At 33.8% G+C, this 21,602-nt stretch overlaps 1 protein-coding gene across 3 annotated transcripts in view; it reads right to left on the reverse strand.

Moving 5' to 3' along the window:
• The window catches only part of USP34 (ubiquitin specific peptidase 34), a 208,219-nt gene that overhangs the window by 2,707 nt on the left and 183,910 nt on the right, over nt 1-21,602 (reverse strand). For 2 of the 3 annotated variants that reach the window (XM_016129610.2, XM_016129611.2), the window contains 11 exons: nt 19,031-19,665; nt 17,142-17,299; nt 15,398-15,476; nt 13,704-13,830; nt 12,959-13,066; nt 11,708-11,812; nt 11,462-11,586; nt 10,329-10,452; nt 2,589-2,668; nt 332-472; nt 85-228 (listed from right to left, as the gene is read on the reverse strand). In XM_016129610.2, coding sequence (XP_015985096.2) covers nt 85-228; nt 332-472; nt 2,589-2,668; nt 10,329-10,452; nt 11,462-11,586; nt 11,708-11,812; nt 12,959-13,066; nt 13,704-13,830; nt 15,398-15,476; nt 17,142-17,299; nt 19,031-19,665 — 1,826 coding nt within the window. The remainder of the gene's footprint in view (nt 1-84; nt 229-331; nt 473-2,588; nt 2,669-10,328; nt 10,453-11,461; nt 11,587-11,707; nt 11,813-12,958; nt 13,067-13,703; nt 13,831-15,397; nt 15,477-17,141; nt 17,300-19,030; nt 19,666-21,602) is intronic. The other variant, XM_016129612.2, reaches the window with a different exon arrangement.

Consider the following 21,602-nt stretch of genomic DNA (forward strand, 5'->3'; position numbering starts at 1 on the left):
AGTAAAATCACTTATATATCAGCTACAGTTGTTGATTTAAGGAAAGTTCTAAAGTGCATATCTATTCCTTTACACAGTTCTTACCCCATTTAATGAAGCACTTGCTTTGGAAATTTCAATTCGGTTGGTGAAATCAGATTGCAGGTTCTGATACTGATTTATCAAGTTTGTAATAAGGGTGCTGATCAAATTGGCACAGTTTGCTTCAGAAAACACTTGACCTTGAACCTGAAAAAAAAAAGAAAGATGAAAAAATCTCCAAAAGACCAACATAATGAAAATACAACCATAAACTAACTGGAAATAATTGAGTTTTCAAAGTACAACATACCTTCAGAAGAAAATGTGTCATGAATGTGTAGACAATGTTGTTGTTTAGAAAAGTTCTCTCATCCATTAGGATACATTTTATATATTCTGCAAAAACGGGATCTTCACACAAAAGCTTGATGCAATTTTTTGACATTGCAGACTAAAGTGGGGAGAAGAAGTACTAATAGTTGAGCACTGAAGTAACTGCAAAGCTTAAACACACTGCTTATGTACACTGAAGTCTTAAATCATATTGGAAAAGCCACTTTTACCTCAAGTCTACTAAACTTTCCATTAGAGCAACTGTCCTCCCAAGAAATTAAGACATTACTAACTTGAATTTTAGTGTTAGAGGAAGAGATGTGTGAATGGCAAAACAATTTTTTTTTAATGCAGATTATTTTGTATTAAGAGAGTTAACAAAGACTGGACAAATAGGATGAGAATGTTTTCAGAGAGAATGGATAATAGGTAACCAAAGCATGTAGAGAAAAAAGACAGATTTCAAGAATTAAATCTGTTATCTAAAATGAGTTAAAACTTTTAGTATATAATCTCAGCAGTAATTTGTTTGTAAATACCTCCCTCCCAATTAATATTGCAAAGGTAAACAGCAAACTTCTTTTCCTATTTCACATAGAATTTAGTGGGTCCCAATATATGGAAATTTAACTAAAATTTGGTTTTCCTATTTTCAAATGGTCATGGCTCTTAAACACAAGTAGTATGTCTTTAAGTACATATGTTCCCTAGATTGATTATATGTGTTTTAATAATATACCATTTGTATGGAAGACAAAATAGACTTTTTAAAAAACAGGACTGAGTTTAGATAATATATACATTACATAATGATATATTTTACTAAGATAAACAATTGTGGTAAGTAAAATGCTTGAGTGGTCACCCCAAAAATTAGAGGAACCAAGTAGGATAAACACCTAGGTCTTCAGATACTTAGTGTCAGAAAAATCTGCCTTGGTCTACCAGTCATAGCCTCTGCCTGCTGCCTGTATTTCTTGCATGGGATTGCTGGCAGAGGCTTCAGAAGCCCTGGTTGGCTGTAAGGGATATTTTGGGGGATGGTGAATTCTGTGGGGGAAAAAAGCCAAGTAAAGGGAATAGTAGAGTGTAGGGCAATAGGGAAACAGTAGCAGAGTACAGGGGGGAAAATAAAAGAATGAAGAGATCAGCAGCTGCAAGAGAGATCTGCTTTAATTTTACTGAATAGAAAACCCAGCTCAAAAATCAACAAGTCATTTTCTGAATGTCTACTATGTACCAAGCAATGGGATCGATACATACTAACCTTTCAGATTCCCAGTATAAAAAAACAAAATGACATTTCTTCAAGGAGTAGAGATGACTCAGATAAAGTCTCTACACTTGAGCTCAGTTTGGGACAAGGAGACAGAGAAACAACTATTACAGTATGATGTGACACACATCCATTACGAGAATATACAGAACACTACTGCTTGGGAAGGTGGCCAGACTAAAGTATTTCAGATAAAATGTGGGTAAAAATTTATGCCAAAGGAAGGTTAACAAATTCATCTCTTCCTCTATAAATAGACAGATGCAACCAGGCAGGAAAACAATATTTTTTGCAGGGTCTAGAGAGTGGGGATCCTTTATGCCTGATCTGAGGGATGAGCCAAACTTTAGGACCAATCTGGTTTCTTCCCCTCTACCTACCATTCTATCTCTACAATTTAACAAGCATTATTTATGTGCCTACTTCATTTTAAGGAGTTGGCTCGGCTCTTAGATACTTAAGGTAAGAAGAGCATAGTGTTTCCTGTTCTCCGTGAGATTGCTGATAAGAAAACAAGTGCATCAGACTTGAGAAACTACTCTGAGGTAATAGATGAGAGGTAAAGGACAGACTGCTGAAATGGTTTCTGGTAGAGCTTTTGGAATGGTGGAAGGGAATAAGAGACAGGGGAGGTAAAGGAGACCGAGAAGTAGCAAATGCCGCCTTCCCCTAGTATTTCCTATTTTGGACTTCTACAACTTTATATCAACCTATAAATAAAGAATTCAGTTATAAACATCTTATTTGAAATAGCCTGTGATACAAAATTACTAAAGTAAAAAACCACAAGGGCAACTAGATGCCCAATGGTTAATAGCTATTAGTTCCATTAATATTTTTCCTACCAAGATTCTAAAACATGTCTAATGTCCAGCCAGTTTTCAAATCACTGTTCCTAAAATTACTGACCACATAGGCCAGATGAGATGAAAGACCATCTAAAACTTATTTTCTTTACCTGAGTCTGGCATAGCTCAGTCCAAAGTTTGGGGAACAGTGCAAGATGAAGTGGCAAACCTTCATAGGCAACTAGGATACCTAATATTTGAAAAGAAATCACAATAGGTTATAAATTACACTACTGAGGTGTTAAACTGCAGGTACAATATTATAGCTATTTCTAGTCATAACTGTATATTTTGCTTTAGAAACATGTAAGATACTTAAAGGGAAGAATTAATTCCAGTATGTTAACCAGTGAAATAATTTAGAATGCAGTACCACTTTGAGTGAACTTATTTATATCCCACACCTCTTTCCCAGAAGGACCTGAGGCAACTTAAACCAATTCTTCTTCTTCAGTATTGAAACTTTATTTGGGACAGTTTAAAAGAGTTTACTGCATGTGGTTCCAAAGCTTTCTTGTATTAAGGTACCACTCTGCTTATTAGATAATTTTTATAGAATAGCTAGACTATAAGGCGAGGAGTGGGGGTTTGTGTAAGGTCAAAAAGAGGATGTGAAGAATTAGAGAATATATTGTTCCTCCTCCTTTTACCTTATTTCTCCAGAGACAGGGAGAATTATCTTCATGGTAGATACACATAAACACTGCTCTCAGTCTAACAGCTTCTATCCTTATCCCCAGGATCTTTTGGGTGGACCATACTTGGTTGTTATATCAGCATCCTATTTGGAACTTCTACTGTTTTAACCTTTCCTCTTCTTGAATATACCAGATGTTAAGTATGTTCCCTACCGTCTGCTCCCTGACCTTTCAAAGCAAAGAACCTGCAATACCACAGTGGTTAAGTAACTTTCTCATTTTCTACACTTCCACCCCCAGGGAAAGTATAATTGTGGAGGAAAATACAATAAAAGCTACCCTCTCCTGACCCCCTGCATTTAAGAAAAAATTATGAATTAGATCTGAAGTCAGCAAACTTATTCTTGTAAAGGGCCAAACAGTAAATATTTCAGTCTTTGTGTCCATATGATCTCTGTTGCATTACTTAACTCTACAGAGATGGTGGTGTTAAAGCAGCCACAATTTTATTTAAGAACACAAATTTGAATCTGATAATTTTCATGTGTCACAAAATATTTAGAATAACCTAGTTTTTTGTTTTTTAAACCATCTAAAAATGTAAATACTCTTCTTAGCTTGCAGGTGGCTCACTGGTTATACAAAAACAGGCAGCATGCAGACTATTGTTTGCGAACCTCTGGGTTAGACCAAGGATTAGAAAAGGAAGTCAGAATCACCCAATTTGTTCATCCAAGAATGCCTAGACTCCCTTTTGTAGGTAAGCTTATTTATTTTCCTGTCAAGATTAATCCATTTGTAAAGACCTGAGGAAACTCTTATCATCTTTTCCTTTATCCAATATACATAAGCAAACAAGAGCATATCACCAAAACTGTTAGCTACAGGGAAGAGAGTTTCTTCGTACCTATGCCCCTGATCATAATTACCCATAAAGTAGTGCAGGGTTTCACAAACTCTGGCCCACAAGTCTGTTTTTGTATGGCCATGTTAACTAAAATGGGTTTTCACATTTTTAAAGGAATGTGAAAAAACAAACAGCCAAACAGTATGTGACAGAGACCATAAAATCTAAAATATTTAATATCTGGCCCTTGGCAGAAAGTCTGCCAACCCCTGAACTAGAGGCTGCTCTGACAAACCCTCTCATGTGAAAGCAGACTGCATACTATAATTTATGTTTCTCTGATCTTTACTTGTTTTCCCTCAAATATTCCTCAAAGTAAAACAATCTTTATTCCTATTTTCCACAACTACCAAAAAGCCAGCACTACCTCAACAAACAAAAAACATGGAGATTTTCTATGATCTAAGATCACTTTCAAGCGATATTCTGATACAAGTATCTTTTCTCTACAAGTGAAGAGGGAAACATGTATTATTATCTATCGCACTAGCTATGTCAGGTAATCACAATTCTTTCATCAATTTTGGGAGGTGTTACTTTATCCTAGTTTTTGCTCCTTTTTTGGATGAGGAAATTAGGCTCAGATTATGTAATCTGCTCAGGTTCATCCCCAAAGCCAGTGTGTGGTATAGCTGTATCTACCCCACATTTATCTGATTCTAAAGCCCATGATCTTTTCAACAATCAGTGTTTTTCCAAACTTATTCATGTATCATCTTCATATCTGTCCATCACCTGTACTGTTTGGTCAACACTTCTTTGGATTTACTTATGTTTATTAGCCTCATCTTGGGTAATACCACATCAAGGAAATGTGTTTGGTGTACTAGTTATGTATTTTTGTAATACAGTAAGATTCATGCATATTTACTTATATAAAAATTGTTTTTCCTGGACCATCTTGTATACCACATTCTGGAAAACAAATACCCATGGTGAGCTAAAGATACCTCTTTCAGAGTCCTACCTATTCCCTCTTTGAGCTGTACCTCCTTTAGAAGAAAGGACATTGCTTCAGAGCAACAGAGTTTTAATTTTTTTCTAACATTTTCACAAAGCACGGAGGATCAGGTACTTCTTGGCACTATGAATTAAGGTAAAGGTTAATGCCATCCTACTACACACACCTCTCCAATATCTTCTGGGGGTTTCACTTACTGGGTGCAAAGCACAGGGAGATGCAATCGCCAAATTATGGAGGGGCACATCCAAACTCTGTCCCAGTAAACAGGACAGCAGGCCTGAAACATACTGGCTTTTGTACCACTTATCTTTCCTCATAATCACTCACAAAGGAAAACTGCTGCAAATTTATCTTTTCTTCATTAGTAATACCTTATACTGTAGAAGCTATCAGGTGTGTTATTAAAAAAAAAAAATTTAAAAACTGCTTTTGCAGATAAAGCGGATGGAATATTTCATATATATTTATTAGTTAGGGTTTCTCCTATCTGAATTGTATTACGATTCTTTGTCTGGTTTTCTATAGGAATGTTTATTATATCCAAGCATTATCCACGAGAAGTGGATAAAAGCCCACTATTGACTAACACTCCACTGTGACACTGAATCAAGACATCTTAGCCCAAGAATTCCACACATCTGATTCTTCTAATTCCCCTTGCTCTGACCTCATACCCACTAAGCAACCCACTGTTGTTTCTTCAGCTTCCCATGAAGGTTACTGGAAAAAATCTGCTGGCCCTATCACAGAACGTTCAGATCCCTGTGCCAGTCCTTCCTCTTTGTAAAGTAACAAACTGGTCTAATAAGTAGAATTATAAATGTCTATTAAATATAATTACCATATATTAGCTTAGAATGAATGCATGTGCCTTTGGTGGACTGGTAAAAGCTGGCTTCTGATCTGTACTTTATGATTGGCACTGGTCTAAAATATAGTCACCCTAAGATGCCTTTTGGGAAATAGCTAACCAGTTGTTTCTCCAATCAGTATGACCTTGAATCACAGGTGAAGCATGAAACAGAGCTATGCTTTTTATAATTTGTAATTTTAATTTGTTTTACAAACTAATTTTTTAATTCTAGAGATTTTGAAGATTGTGGTTTTTCTAGGTATATCATGTTACTTGCAAAAAAACTTTTTTACTTTGAACATATTAAGAAAACTTTCAAAAACAATGTTAAATAATAAAAGTGATAGCCTTGTTTTACCTCTGAAAATGAAAATTATTCAATTAAATGATGAAATCTAGGGATTTGTTAAGCTTAATTCTACTTAAGCATCTTTTTGTTAATTGTGCATGAACTATGGCACCTAAAGAAGATGGAAGTTTGCAATACTAGTTTTCTATATTACTTTAAAAACTTTGTTTTCCCCCCCCTAAATACAAAACCAGTGTATTATCATTACAAGAATTTAAATCTTACAGATACTAATCTTTAGAAAATGAAAACCCATAATTTTATCCTTATACAATTAAAGTATAATCCTCTATGGTTTTCTTTTAGCATATACTGATTTTTCCCTTTGTTTAAAAAAAAGTTATATTCTGCATAGTTTCCCAGTTTGCTTTTTTCATGTAATTCAAGGTCAATTCCTATCTTTTTAAAGATTATATGATACAGATGAACTATGGCTTACTTAGTTCAAGCATCTACTGATGGACATTGAGTTGTTTCCAATTTTTGCTTAAAACAAATAAAGTAAAAGTAAATATTTTATGTATGTTGTTGTACATTCTTAGGAGTAGAGTAGGGTAGATTCCTAGACCTGGTATTGCTGGATCAAAGGGCATAAACAATTTAAAGTGATAAAGCCAAACTGCCTCCCCAAACTGACTCCACTGTAAGATCTTTTCTTTCTTAAAACTGTTTAAGTATGCATATCATCTAAACTTTAACTCATCCTTGAAAAAAAAGAAAAGAAATCATTGTTTGCTTTATTAGTAAGGCTGAGCAACTTCTCATATGGTTAGCAAACATGTACTATGTGTGTGTGCTGCCTGTTCAAGTTCTTTATTTTACTTCATGTTCAGTCATACTGCATTCTGAAAACTCTCTGTAATTTGGCAATAACTGCCATGTATCTGTTAAGAATGCAAATATTGTTCCTACTAGCTATTTTGTTTTAATTCCGTTTATAGCATGTTTTAACATGTAGCAGTTTCAATTTTTATGTAGACAAGACTTTTCTTATTTTACTGTTTTTGGGTTTTGTGTCCTGGATAATGTGATGAAAATCTCAAGGTGGTATCCACACAATTCTATGTTTTTCTTTACTATTTCTGATTTTACTTTTCACAATTAAACCATTAATCCTTTTGGAATGTATCTTGGTCTAAGAAGTGACATAGGTTTTAAAGATTTCCCCCTCCAGCTCCCCAGACTGCTAACCAATTATCTCAATACCACCCATTCGCCACTAATCTGATATGTAATTTTTATTATCGAATGCTCATGTATCTTTATGTTTCTTTTGGTGTTTTTCTACTGCTCTATGTATTGCCATATCTGCATCACATGGTTTTATAATCATTACACTTTATTTTTATATAAGAAAGGAAAAAAATAAATTCCTATTTGCTGTTTCTATGCCCCCAAAAGAGGATAAACAAAGATGACTAAAAATGGTGAGGGGCAGGTCTGTGATACTGTTTTGAATTGTGAACTATGTATATGTATTAAATACTAAGAAATAAAATTAAAAATTACTGTCTCTTTAGTATTTTAGAAATCAATAGTGCCAGTGCCTCTTATTATTTTTCTCAGAATTTTTGGCTAAACTCTGCTATTTTTAAATACCAAAATACTGTGGTTTTGGACACACTGTTATTTCACATGGAGTCAATAGCTTTGTTTCCCCTCCCTGAATTCTCTCCTCATTTCTGTCTCCCCTAACATGATGCCTATCATCACTTCAAAAGCACTTCAACTTGCCCTCTATTTTATATTTAGTACTTGCAACTCTATCCCCTATAATTTTTACATAATTCCTTTTTATCTCTGATAAACCTTAAAATCTATTCATATAAGATTTATCACACTTTTCTTCATAAATAGAAATATCTTGCAATTCAATACATGTGTCTGAAACAATCCCACCTATGGTCATGATATTCTGGCCCCTGAGCCATCTAACCTCAAGACTCAAATGATTAAGGACATAACCAATTTAAACTTGCATTTTCTTCTAGTTGCCAAATATAATTTCCTGAAGAAATTATAACAAAGCTCCCTATCAACTCTTATAGTCATTAATGTGGGCATTGCTTTTCTCAAGGCTTTTCCTAGGTGCCTCTCCCTGGAAATAATCATTTCAGCTGGAAGAAGGAGTTAACTTCACATTGGGACATAATCTCTCCATACATACAGGGCATAGGAAAGCACTGTTTGTAGGTCTTTGTCTTACTTCATATCCAAAATAATTGTCTGTATTAATTAAGATATAACCATGAAAAATTTCTTTCCTGCTCCATTTGTAAAGGTTTTGGTTTATATCTAGAGCTGTGCTATTGAATACAGTAGCCATCAGACACATCTGGCTATTTAAATTTAATTTAGTTAAAATTAAATAAAATACAAATTCAGTTTCTTAATCACATTTCAAGTTCTCAACACTCACATATGACTAGTGGCTATCATACTGTGGATGGTAATGCACCTGGAGAATATCTCCATCCTCGTACAAAGTTCCATAGGATAGTGCTTATGTGGAGAACTAAACACTATGAGACAGCATCGAGTGCCAGGAGTATAAAATATTACGAAAGTTGATTCAGCTAATGTAGATGGCTAAGTGTTGTGTCCTTGCCTTCTCTCTCTGTTTAACTTCTCTGAAACTATGTATTTATGTTGATGAGGAAGACAGTTCCAAAAAGGGTAGAACATCTGTTATTTGGTCAGACCTGTTCAAGTAGCTAAAATAGCTCCTCACAAAATTTTTGGTATAAATCAGATAAACATAATTACCAAAAACATTTCTTAAGGTCAGCAAGTCTTATCCTTATCAGAGAGCAAGGCTGTTACTAGAACTCCTGGAAATTCCCTCGTATCTGATCACTGTCACTGCTAGGTTTTAGCTTTTTACCAAGTGCCATGACCCGACTGTGTAATCATGAAATGGACAATCTGAGCATATCCTTACCCCTCCTACCACCCATGTTGGTATTTCAGCCATATATATATATCTATAGAGATATATACATATCTATCTATCTATATAGATATCTATAGATACATATAGATATAAAAACAGATAACAGGTGGAAGGAACAACCTTTCAAATGTGAAGATGCTCTAATCACTTACCAATAAGATGTTTTTTCTGGAGAATTATCCCTGACAGCTGTTACCACTTCCTTCTTCTTCAATAACGAAACCTAAGGTAGGTTCACATCTTATGCCCTACCTATAACAAATCAAAACCTTTTCCACAGGAAAGGAAGGGGATGTGATTGAGAAAGAGCACCAGAGTACTTCTAGGGTGTGGTAATATTCTATTTCTTGATGTGGGTGGTGGTTCCATGAACATTTCATTTCCCATGCTCTGAAACCAAACTACAGAACACTGGAGAGGATCCTGGGCCATCACTTATGAATTAAGACACACAGAGCTGGGAACTCTGGAGGTTCTGAGACAGGGGACATCTGGAGAAGGGCTACATGTCTTCCAAAGACTTGTCAGCTAGAAAAAGTCATCCAAAGGGAGCATTCTCTAACAGCTCTCAAGCACATCCTTGGAGAGATAACATTATTTATTAAGTAATTTGAGTTTTTTTCCCCCTTTCGTAATTCACTGATGGTTTTGTTTTCTATTTCTCATGCATTCTTTTTCAAGTTTCCCTTCTTACTCACCTATTTTATGAGACTTACCTCCTAATTTACTCATATATGCACCTCTGCTTCACCCTCGCAAGCCCACTCTGCTTGCTCTTGGTGTTGCCAGCTCCAAAGCACAGCTGGCGCTATAGATCTCACCTTACCCTCAAGGTCAGGGCTGGGGAAGTCCATCTAAGCCTGTCTCCCTAAGCAGAGCAGTTTTTGTTTTTTTAAATTCTGCTGGGCAAATGGAGGAGGACTTAGGCTTCTATGTACAAAAGTGATCAGCCCTACTCCACACTCCTTTATAGGCCAGCTGAAACTCTGGGCAGAACTAGTCAATGGAAACCAGTAAGTTGGTGTTGTCTTAATAAAAATAAAAATGTTCCCAAGAATAATTAATATTTTTAAACATTCACTTTAAAAAAAGAAAAAAAAGATTGTATTTTTTTTTCCTCCCCTTTCTGAATGGCTAGGGGCTTAAAATAATTCAGTGGAATTTACTGCTCATCTTTTATACTTACTCAGCTTAACTAATGTTTCAGTAAATTTTTCACAGTTGATTGCAACTCGGCATAATAGATGGATGAATTGATGATAAGAAAAGAAGTAGTCTAGCAGCATACGATCATAAACGTCATCTTTGCCCTGAAGGTTAAAGATGATAAAATGGTTGCACTTAAATTGTATAATAAATTAAAGAGCATATTTTGTGCAAATGTAAAAAGTTTAACTAAAAAGCTGATTAAATATTTAAATTCTGTAAGAACCTAGTTTTAAATTCCAAGTTTCTAGTAATGTTACTAAGATCTTAACTGTCACAAGTTTATTTTCAGTGTGCAAATGCTATCAATTAAAATTACCCATTATTTCTACATACTTTAATAAAGTAAAATTTCTGTAAGAGTTTAAAATGTGATACCTTAGCTCTACAGACATATCAAGAATGAATTGAATTTGATTTTTAAAATAGACTGCGAATTATTTCTGTAATGATTACTACAGTGTTATTTTTAATTATCTTATAAGAACTTAAGTATATTTAAGATCCAAAGATAGTGGGCAAGGAAGAGTTTGAATGAAGTGGGGTGGAGAAAGATAAAGGGGGAAATTTGTTTTAAAAAATGTTAAAACTAAAATAAATTATCCTGTGTCAATGTACCTTCTCTCTATAATCTAGAATTAGCATTATTTTAGAATAAGTGTTAAAGGACAAATATCAGACTACAAATGATGATAAATCTAACAATCATGATATAAGGGCTTAGATCAAAGGATTATAATTATAAGGCAGTAAAAGAAGTCACTGATTACATGGCCAAATTTAAACAATAGTAAGTACCTAACTTGACTTTTCAAGTTTAGATATAAGACCCAGTTATGACCCAATTATAATTTAGCCTAGTGAAAAATACTAATAAGGCCTTCTATTAGGGTTTTTTTGAAGGGAAAAAAACTTACTACTTGTGCTTATTGTTGATTTTGCAAATATTCAACCAACATTTCAGAGCACTAAAAGGAAAAAGTCCAAATGAGTCTAATCTTTTTAGGATCCACAAGATGGTCATTTAAGTCTAATATATTCATAACTGCCAGTGGGGAAATTTCAAATTACTGTGTACTACAGAAACATGGTTTTCCTGGCATCCCAACATACCTTACTGGTTTCCACCATTGTGGGCAAGAGGCACATATTGAGTTCAGGGCGCGGAGGCCGAATATTGCTTTTCCCTCCTATTAGCTTGATATTTTCTCGACAAGGGAAATAAGGTCCAAGAGACACTAAGACATTAAAAGTAAGTGTACAATAAGAATAAATAGAAAAAATAAATCTCCATGTTTCAGTGTGCAGAAAGATTAAATCCCAACCGTATTCGAATACTTGGCTAAGATGAATACGTACTTGGTATATTACTGTGATGGTAAGTACAATGGTTGTGTTGTAGAAATGGAACCAGAGTGTGAAGAAAGTCATGAGGACTCAAAAGCACAAGTTCCTTGAGAACATCTGAAAATAAAAACACAATTTGTGTATTAAAAAATTGAAGTATGTCTACCTTTTACTTTCAAACTCAAAACCCTGCTGGGGTGACTAGCTGCAGTGTGACAGCTGAAAAATTTTAATGAGTCTAAAACATTAAGAGAAACTTTATCTGATGTTCAATCAAATCTGCATTAGCAGCAGAGTTACTAACCACATTAGGGCTACCATTTATAAACCAAAGTATAAAACTATTTATTTGCATATTATTTATCCAAAAGAAGCATCATGGAGAAGTACAATGAGAAAATATTTAATGCACATTGGTTACATGTCTTCATAAAATCAACCAGAGCAGTTTACAAAGAAATCTAATGTTTGAAGTTCTTCAGATCTGAGAGACAATCTGTACTCTACTTTTAGTGTTTCATGATGCTAGCTAGACTGATTCTCATGCTCACATAGAATATAGCTCATGATGACAGGCTACTGGCAGAGTTTCTGGCAAGCAGAGATTACTGAGATGCCCCTCCTCTCTTGCTGGAGAAGTTTAGGCCAGTAATTCCAAGACTGATTGCTTATATATGATAGCCAATTGTCATTTTGAGAAATTGTAAATAAACAGTTATAGTCTCTAAAGATGATTTTTAAGTGGCTTCTAAGGCAGTAAAAAATTCAATATAAATTTAAAAATAGGGGGAGGATTCTTTAACAGGCACAAATTATCATTTTATTATAAATATGCAATCAATAAAAAGGTAAAATACTCAGAAGTGTAAGAACAGCTACTAAGAAGTATCTTTAGGGAAAAGAACTCACAGAGAAATAACCACTGCGGCCTTTTATATCATCAGTTCTACTTTGCATATGCATAATTCTACCTTGCTTATACAGGATCAGAAGATTTCGGAGCTGCAAGAGATCTACAGATAACCTATGCTCAAAGAGCCGAGATATATTAAGTGACCTGTCCATGATCAGATAATTATTGGCCATATTAAAGAATAAAACTTGATTTTCTTAGGACCTGCTGGCCAGTGTTAGATATATGTGAAAAGTATAGATGTCTTCCAAACCCTAGAGAACTTAACATCACACATTATTTTTTAAAAAGTCCCATAAAAATGTTCTTCCACTGGGTTTTTATAGAGATATATTTTCTAAGTAACTTACCAATACAGGCATTTCTAAGTTCTGGAGGGCTATAGGAATTAAGAAGAGTTAACAGTTTATGGGCAAATTCAATTCGCTCCTGCCACTGGATTAATGCTTGTTTCACATCTGCAAATACAAAAGCATACATAAATATGCCATTTGAGAACAAAATTCCTCACAATTATCTTCTATTATAAACTACAGAATGCTAACACCAAAATATTCAAATTAATTATATAAACATTCTGGGTGAAAGCTGTGACTGTTTTCATGAGATGGCTACTACTGTTAAACCTGCTAGATTTCTTAACGCATATTTTTAGTGATGAATATATCCTATTTTCCAGGAAGTTTTATGAAATTCAGAGTTTACACTATCTTACAGGGACACAAAAGATATGTTTTATAGTTACTTCTCTTGAAACTAAAAATGATCTAAGCTATGAAGTTTCCAGTTTGGAGAATCTTCACAAAATACTACCTGTTGTACTGTGCATGGAAATGTTTTCCAGTCTCCTAAATCTTGACACTTACAGCATGCTTGCCTATTTTTCAGGTAGGCATAAAGAAAATAAACAAGAGCATTCCAGCCTTTTATCAGGAAGTCAAGATAAACATCTCCACATGATTAACTATCATCAGCCCCATCTTCTCTACATAAACTAGAGATAAAGACAAATTCTCTGAAGCACAGGGTTTAAAAGCCTTATTTTGCTCTTTAATAGTTAAACTAACAAAAAATAAGAAATAGGAACAACCAAACCTTTTCTCTGAAGATATGGGCGTGTAGATTTTAACACTGATAGGAATATTGACAGAAGTTCTACTAAGTCTCCAGTCACATGGCAAGCTGTGGCTTCATGATACATCATATGCAGCGTGTTGAAGGACTACAAGTGATGTAAAAAAATGAAAAACCTCATTTCATTTTTACTTTATAGGGCCACAAAATGGTAGTGCTCATTTTCTAAACAGATGTTTTCAGACTCAGACTATGAACATTTATATGAGCATAAAACGAAGGTATTTGCTTTCTATTCAAAAGTCAAATTCCCTCATTCAGCTCTTTTTAAATACAGAACAGTCCTCACTCTTCAGAGCTCTGATATTTTGTCTATACTATTTAGTCTGGAGGAATAGTTTGTTTAATCATATTTTCTTTTTTTTAGGGGTGGGTGGGTGGGTTACTGTTTGCTCTAAGACTATAAGCCTTAGAGATCACAAAGCAGCAGGCAATGACAGAAGAATAGATAACTAACTGCTTTAACTTTCCAGGGCTTCTAAGGAAAGACAATGGTGACATGGCTGTCAGCCATATTCAAAATAGTAGTTCTGAATAAAGTAGAAGAGCTCAAAAAAGGCAGGAATTCCTTTAATTATACTAACATGTTAAATCTATTAACTCCTTTAATGACAGTAGCTTAATTAAATCCTTAGTTTTTCCCTATTTCATTTTACGCCACGAGTATCTTTTACTTAATCCTCTCAATTCCCCATACTCTATATACTATTCAGAATTCAAAGATCAAAATTTATAGTATAGTCTAGAATCTGTGGCAGTACATAATCTGAACAACATATTCATGAGGAATTTAATCTGTAAGCTGTCTTATTCACTGATGTATCCCCCAGTGCCTAGCACAATGTCTGGCACAGAGTAGACATTCGAATACCTGTTGAATGAAATTCTCACTACTCTTCACATATCTTTTGTTTTAGTTATACAGAAATTCTTTATACTTCTTAAACACAACCAATACTTCCTTGCTTCTGTGCCGATTAAGTCATTTATCTAAACGCTCTCCCACTTACTACTGAAAGCCTAAATTTTTCAAAGTGTAGTTTTAAACATGTTGTATTCTTATTCTATCATACTATTAACTATAGGTAGGAAAAAAACATCCTACCCCTTAATCTCATGAAACCTTTGACATGTACTCTTTCTTCTTATCCCCACTAGCAGACTAAAGGGTATAATGCACCTCTGTGGTCTTAAAATCATCTCACAGTTGTGGATTTTCAAGAATTATGGGAAGAATGAATGGCTCGATTTTTTTTTTACCACTTATAACAGTCTCACTGGCTTCCTCTGATGGTGCTAATCTCAGATTTTGTAACTATGTAAAATAAGTGAGCTCTTGAGAAATTACGTGTTCTTCATTAAATCATAAGAATTTCTTCTATTTCTACCTTTATAAATGAAATGAATAAAACCAGTGTATTTAGATGGTTGTTTTAAATACAAAATGAGGGGGAAAGTATGGAATTACTATGGGAAAAGAAAACAGCACCCTAAAAACTATAACCTAATTATTCTTGGAATATAAATTAGCATTTACTGATCTGTATAATTAAAATCCAGATACCTATAAAACAGTCTACAATAAACTCTATCCACAAAACAAGAAGTCTTGGTGAGAAAATTAAAATAAATCTACAGTAAAATACAATATTTACCTCAGTCATCAGGATCAACCCTCTATTAAATACAACAAGAAGTCTGTCTTCATCAGATTCTAACAGTATTCTGAAGGCACTAGAAGAATATTTAAAGTACAGTTTGAGAACTCTGAACCAGAACAGAACACTTAGTGATTTAATAAAAAGACCAGAATTGTTAAACTACTTTCCTACCTATAAAATAGATAGTACTAAATCTATTTCTTAGTAACTCAATAAAAGGAGAGAATATAAATAAGAAATCCTCTAAGCAACTTAGAGAATAGTTATGTCTATTAGTATCTTGTCAACTCCTAATTATCCGCAATGGTGAAAGAGAGATGTGATGGGAATATTTTTAAAATTTCAGTATAAACAATGTTTATTTTTATAATGAGTTTATCTTCTAAATTATGTTAAGTACTGGATAATTAAAAAATAGACTTGTATTTTCAAAGCACTCATTAGCTGGGTATTGAGGAAAAAAGAGTAACATTAGTAAAAAAAATTAAAAACATGTTGGCCTTATAAATAATTTACTCTTGTTAACAGAACTTATTTCAGTATTAGGTACTGGAAACTGCTGTTATATAGTACAACTAGCAATCCTTTCACTTTAATCAGATCTTTTCTTTCCTTGTTGAAAAAGAATTAAGAAAGCTCCAAATCTTTTTTTTGAAAATAAAATTCAAGTAGTAAATCTTGGGAAAACAATGTATTCAAAATTAATGTCAAAAAATTTTTAAATCCCTCTCAAGAGTCCTAGCAAAAGCTTAGTTAATTTCATTTTGTGTATTAATAAAGATTCAAATTGAAAAGTTTTCTAAAGATGATAATCTGAAATAACCTTATCTTGGGTTGAAAGCTTAAGATATTACAGTGTTCAACAAATAAACTCATAGATAAGGATGACAGAATGGTGGTTACCAGAGAATAAGGGTAGAGGGGAAGGATGAAGAGGGTAACGTGGGTCGAATTCATGGTGACGAAAAGGAGACTAAGCTTCATGTGGTGAGCACAATAGAGTATATAGATTTTATACTATAAAGTTGTACACCTAAAATTTAATGTTATTAACCAATTAACCTGATAAATTTAATTAAAAATATTTTTTTAAAGATACAAAAGTACCGCCAAAAAATATGCATCTAACAAAGGATATCACCTCCAAGTCTTAGATGTAATAAATACATAGATTCATTTTAAGAAATTAACCTGGATTCTATTTCTACAGTTAAAGGGTACAAATGTAATTTGTAGCAGTTCCTTTATAGCCATTCAATAAACTTCTGTCGCTCTAAACAATGAATCAAGTGGAAAGATCATGTTTTGTTATTTTGCCTAATTCCTACAGTTAAAAAATATAGGCAGATTTGGGCTAAACAGAATGAGAAACATATTAATAGTGAAACTCATCCAAAGATAGAGAAAGCTGTTTCTGGAGGCCCCTGGAACAGAACTGTCCAAGTATAAGTTTGGATAATTGCTTCAGAGAAGAGAAGTCAAGCTTTAGGTGGAAGATTGTACTTTAAGGTTCTTTCCAATCCTAAGATTCTATGGTTGTTCAAAAGTAGCTAATTTTCAAAATATAAATTCCTCCAAGGTAACTAAATGCATAAATCCTTCCCTAATAACCTTAAAGAATTGTAAATTTTGTTATAAGTAATTTAAATTATTATTAAGTGTCAAAAGTATAGTCCCCATACCCTCACCTGGAAAAACTAAACAACAACAAAAAAATCACTAGAACAGATATTTTTACCTTATTAACGTAGTCCAGCAGGAGCGGCCATCTAAGCAACGTAAGTAACAACTTATAGTTGTTTTCTTAAACTGTTTAATATCTTCTAATTCTTCTTCTCTCATATCTGGCCTCTGAGCTATAAAAAGCTGCATCAGGTTAAATAGTTCTTCCACTGCCTAAAAAGGACAAATAAGCAATATAGTGATCTTTTAACCCTGAAATATTTTAGAATCTTTGCGTCTCATTTCTGAATGGTATGCTCGTTAGCCAGCTCTTAAAATTATACAAATAAATCAGATTACACTACCATTCAAGAAGTTATAAAATTAGCAATGAATTCTATTTAAGAAATACATAATTCATTAAAAGGAAATCTTAAAATTTCAGGAAGATTAAAAACTACAAGTAAATACAGTTCATTTTTAGTCTTAATACTGTTCAAAGTACTAAGTTTTGTAACTTCACATGTGCACCCAGAGACAAACTACAATGATCCTTTGTTCCCTTTTCTTTAATAAATGAGAAATCATTACTTTGTCACAAAAATTTTACAGTCCTCAATTATACCTGAATTAGGACTGTTTCTGAGAAAACCCTTCATGCCAATCAATATTTGGAATGATTTTTCTCAACCGATGATGGTTGGTTTGTTACTCAGCAAAAATTGATTTAAACATTGTTGCCATTAAAATCTCTAATAAATTCCACAATAAAAGATGTTACATTTCATTGACGTCAAGGGCAAGAAACAACAGATAAACACATTCCCACTTGCCCAGCACTCTTCAAAGGTATATTTAACTATGGACATGTTTAGTAACTAAATCAAATATTATGTGAATGTGAAATAAATCCACTGAATCTTAATAAAGCCTACCATGATCCTAAATCAGGCAGACGCTCTCATTCGTTTCCTTCTGTATTATATACAGACTTGGTTTTGAACCTTTTCTGATACTTAATACAATCACTTTCTTTACTTTATTATAGGCATTCTAACTTTCTTCACTGGAAATTAGGTTATTCTTTCAGGGTGAGAAATTCTAAACAATTCACTACATTATGCCTAAATGACAGGAAAGAGGATACCAATACTTAAAATACCCTTTATTGTATTCTTTTGATTGAACTCTTAGATGTTGAATGTCTCGAAAAAAGCTCACGCCTCCAGTCCCACCATCTCCTATATAGCAAATAACTTCTAATACTAGCAGTTTGTGACCTCTGGGTTAACAACAGCTTTAAAAAGGGTTCTGCCTTCTCCTTTCGACCCCACTTCCCAGATTTATATACTCTTGGTGTAATTTTCTGTTTACAACAGAAAGAGAAGACAGTGAAAACAAATATTCAGGAATGACAGCTTTACATGGAGGGAGTAAAATTTAATATGAAACCTACAAATAGTCTGCAGAGGAAAAAGGATCGGATTTAGACTGCATATATTTGTATTCTGATAGACCCCTTAACAATTTTATCCATTTGAATGTAGTGTGAGAAAAAAATACTAGGGAATATTATAACAAAGATAAAATATTGTCTAGCTCACAGCTTAGCATAACATATAGATCTTGATAATAAATATCTAAATAGTAAATACTTCCCAAAAACTGCGCCACAAAGCTTTTTCATTAAGTACATATGAAAAACGCATTTACAAAACCAAATTAAAATAGGTAAGTTCCATTAGAGAGAACATTTCAACATCAACCTAAGTATCCATATACTTAAAAATTTTATAATCATATAGCATTTTACACATACATTCAAGAAAACACATGTTAAACCTATAAGAATGGTTAAAGTTAGACTATATTCCTATATTTTGTCGCCCTTTCCCACAAGGGGAAAAACAAGTTATTTCCAAACAATTTGAGGATACAGATAGGAGAGTAACCAATTTTACTCACTCCAGGATATTGGCTGGCATGTGGTGTAAGATTCTTAAAGGCCCACTGGATGTTCTGGTGAGAAGCCAGTTGTCGTGTGAATGCAGGAGACTGCTCACAGCAGAGCCTCAGAATGCCGTAGTAGGCAGGCAGCATCCCACGGTTAAAAAGCACCACATCCTGATCATCATGGTCAGCAAGGATGTAATTGAAGGCAATGTTCTTGGTTACCACGGGGTTCTGAACAATAAGGCGGATATTCTCTGGACAGTCAGCACACACATTGTACCAAAATGAAAGCAAAGCCTGTTTATTGTGATTTGTAGCTATTGCTGGCTCAGAAAGTTTAGGCTGGAAAAGGTTCCACAAATCCATGAAATATGTGGAAAACATCAGCTTCTCAGTTTTGGAAATTAAACAATAAGTCATAAAGCTAAAATAGGGCACTAGCTTTGTAGTGCCATGAACAGCAGCATCAACATAAAGTTTGGCTCTTGAGAGCAAACCAAGGAGCACGTTGTAGACCTGATGCAGGACTACTGTTGTGTCTGGACTGAGTGGAAGGTCACGGGTTGGGATGTGCAAAGACCTTGTTGACCGGAACATCTGGCGGAATGAATTGCTTGGTATAAGGGACACCAGAAGATAAGCTGCAGCTATAAAATGTAAAACAAAACTGTCAGATAGAACCTTACAAGATATAAAATAGACTGAAGAGCAGTCATTAAACACAAAGCCACTCTTCCCTTTAAAAATTTAAATAAATAAAAATTAAGGGACATGAACATTTCTTTCATTATCTTTCTGCTCTACCACTGGCCCCACAGGAAGATACCAAGGAATGATGAGAACGACAACTGCGTTAGCAGAAACAGGTTTCAATCTCTTTTGCACAGCTTTCCTAAAATGTAGGAATTTCCCACTTATCACTTCTTTTCTTCTCAGGAAACAATATAGTTCAACAAGAAGAACATAGCATTTAGAACCAGAAGACCTACATTAAGGCTGTCTGACATGGTCAAATCATTCACTCAGTTTTAAGATCTTAGTTTTCTTCTTCTTTACAAAAAATGGTAAATTATTTTGTAATAATTTACTGCTAATGGTAAAATGTACTTACGTTATAAAGAGAGAATAAGATCTTCTAAAAGTCCTTTGTAATATAAAAGATTATATACACGACAATTATAGAACGTTAGTTAGCTTTGGAAAATCTTTAACTCTTCTAGGCTAACTTTGCACACAAAAAAGAATCCCTCCTTCATTCAACAAACCTGAAAAATGTTAAGTGTATGCTATAAATCTGAGAGATTAATGACTCATTAGCTGAGTCCATCTGTAAAAGCAGTTACTATGAGCAAGGCACTGAGCTAAGTACTTTATAATATTATCTCATTTAATCCTCATGCTCATCCTGGATGTAGGTGATATTATATAAAAAAATCTGAATCTTGGAAAGCCAATAACTGTGGTCACATAGATAAAGAGGCAGAGACCAGATTTCGGCCTTGGGAAACGACGACAACGACGATAATAGTAAAACGATAACAAGAATTGCTAACATTTATCGAATGTTTACTATTTAACATCAAACATTGCACAAAAAAAAAGCACTCCTTTTTTTATCCCCACTTTCTCTCAAGACTTGAAACAGTAAGACAGCCTCATACGACACAGCGAGTGGCACAACTGGAATTCAAACTTAGATTGTCAGGTTTATAAGCTAACACTCCTAACAGCATTCATTACAGAGCCTCCTCAAGGCCTCCAATTCCTTAGTTTAACTCTTTTCAATATACCTACTAATTCTGTGTCCCACTATTCTACCTATAATTGGATAATTTCCATTGTACTGCTAAAGCAAATAAAGTCAGTGTTTCGAAAATTAATTGTAATCTATTTTACAGATTTCAAATTAAACTTTATTTCTGCACAACACTCCATTTCTATGTATTTCTTCACCATCACAGCACTCTGAAAATCTATTTTCAGTTAGGCTCAATTTGTTGTTTCAAATTAAGAAAGTTGGCATGTAGTTATCATCCTGATCAATTTTTGTCTAATACTACAATTGAGAAAAGTCATTTGTGATTTAAAAAATGTTCAGTTAACTCAGAACAAATCTACTTCCATTTCTATATGGCAACTCTTCAACTATTTTAAGACACCAATTATGTCTCGATTTTTCTCTTTTACTCTGAACATTCTGTCATTTCTTAAAATTGTTTTGTAGGATTTAAAAGTATCTCTAGTTTTTCTTCTATACATGCCACTCTAATTCTTATTGTAAGTTATATTCATCCTATTCAAATATTTGGGCCCTTTTTTCAAGTTATATTATATAAAAACACTTGTTGATGTTACTATAACCTTCACTATTATAATTTTAAAATGATGCATTATAACAATTTACTTTCTAGCTGAACACTCAGCTTTTAATTTTTCACAACTATAAATAATGCTGTTGGGTATCCAATACACTGGATGACTTACTTATACTGGAATCCCTGAACTAGTATTACTGAGTTAAAAAGGACAAAAACATTTTAAGGATATCTTGGTACATACTGGTAAGTCGCCATTCACAAGGGTA

The sequence above is a fragment of the Rousettus aegyptiacus genome, unplaced genomic scaffold (assembly GCF_014176215.1).
Source record: "Rousettus aegyptiacus isolate mRouAeg1 unplaced genomic scaffold, mRouAeg1.p scaffold_m13_p_7, whole genome shotgun sequence".
NCBI lineage: Eukaryota > Metazoa > Chordata > Mammalia > Chiroptera > Pteropodidae > Rousettus > Rousettus aegyptiacus.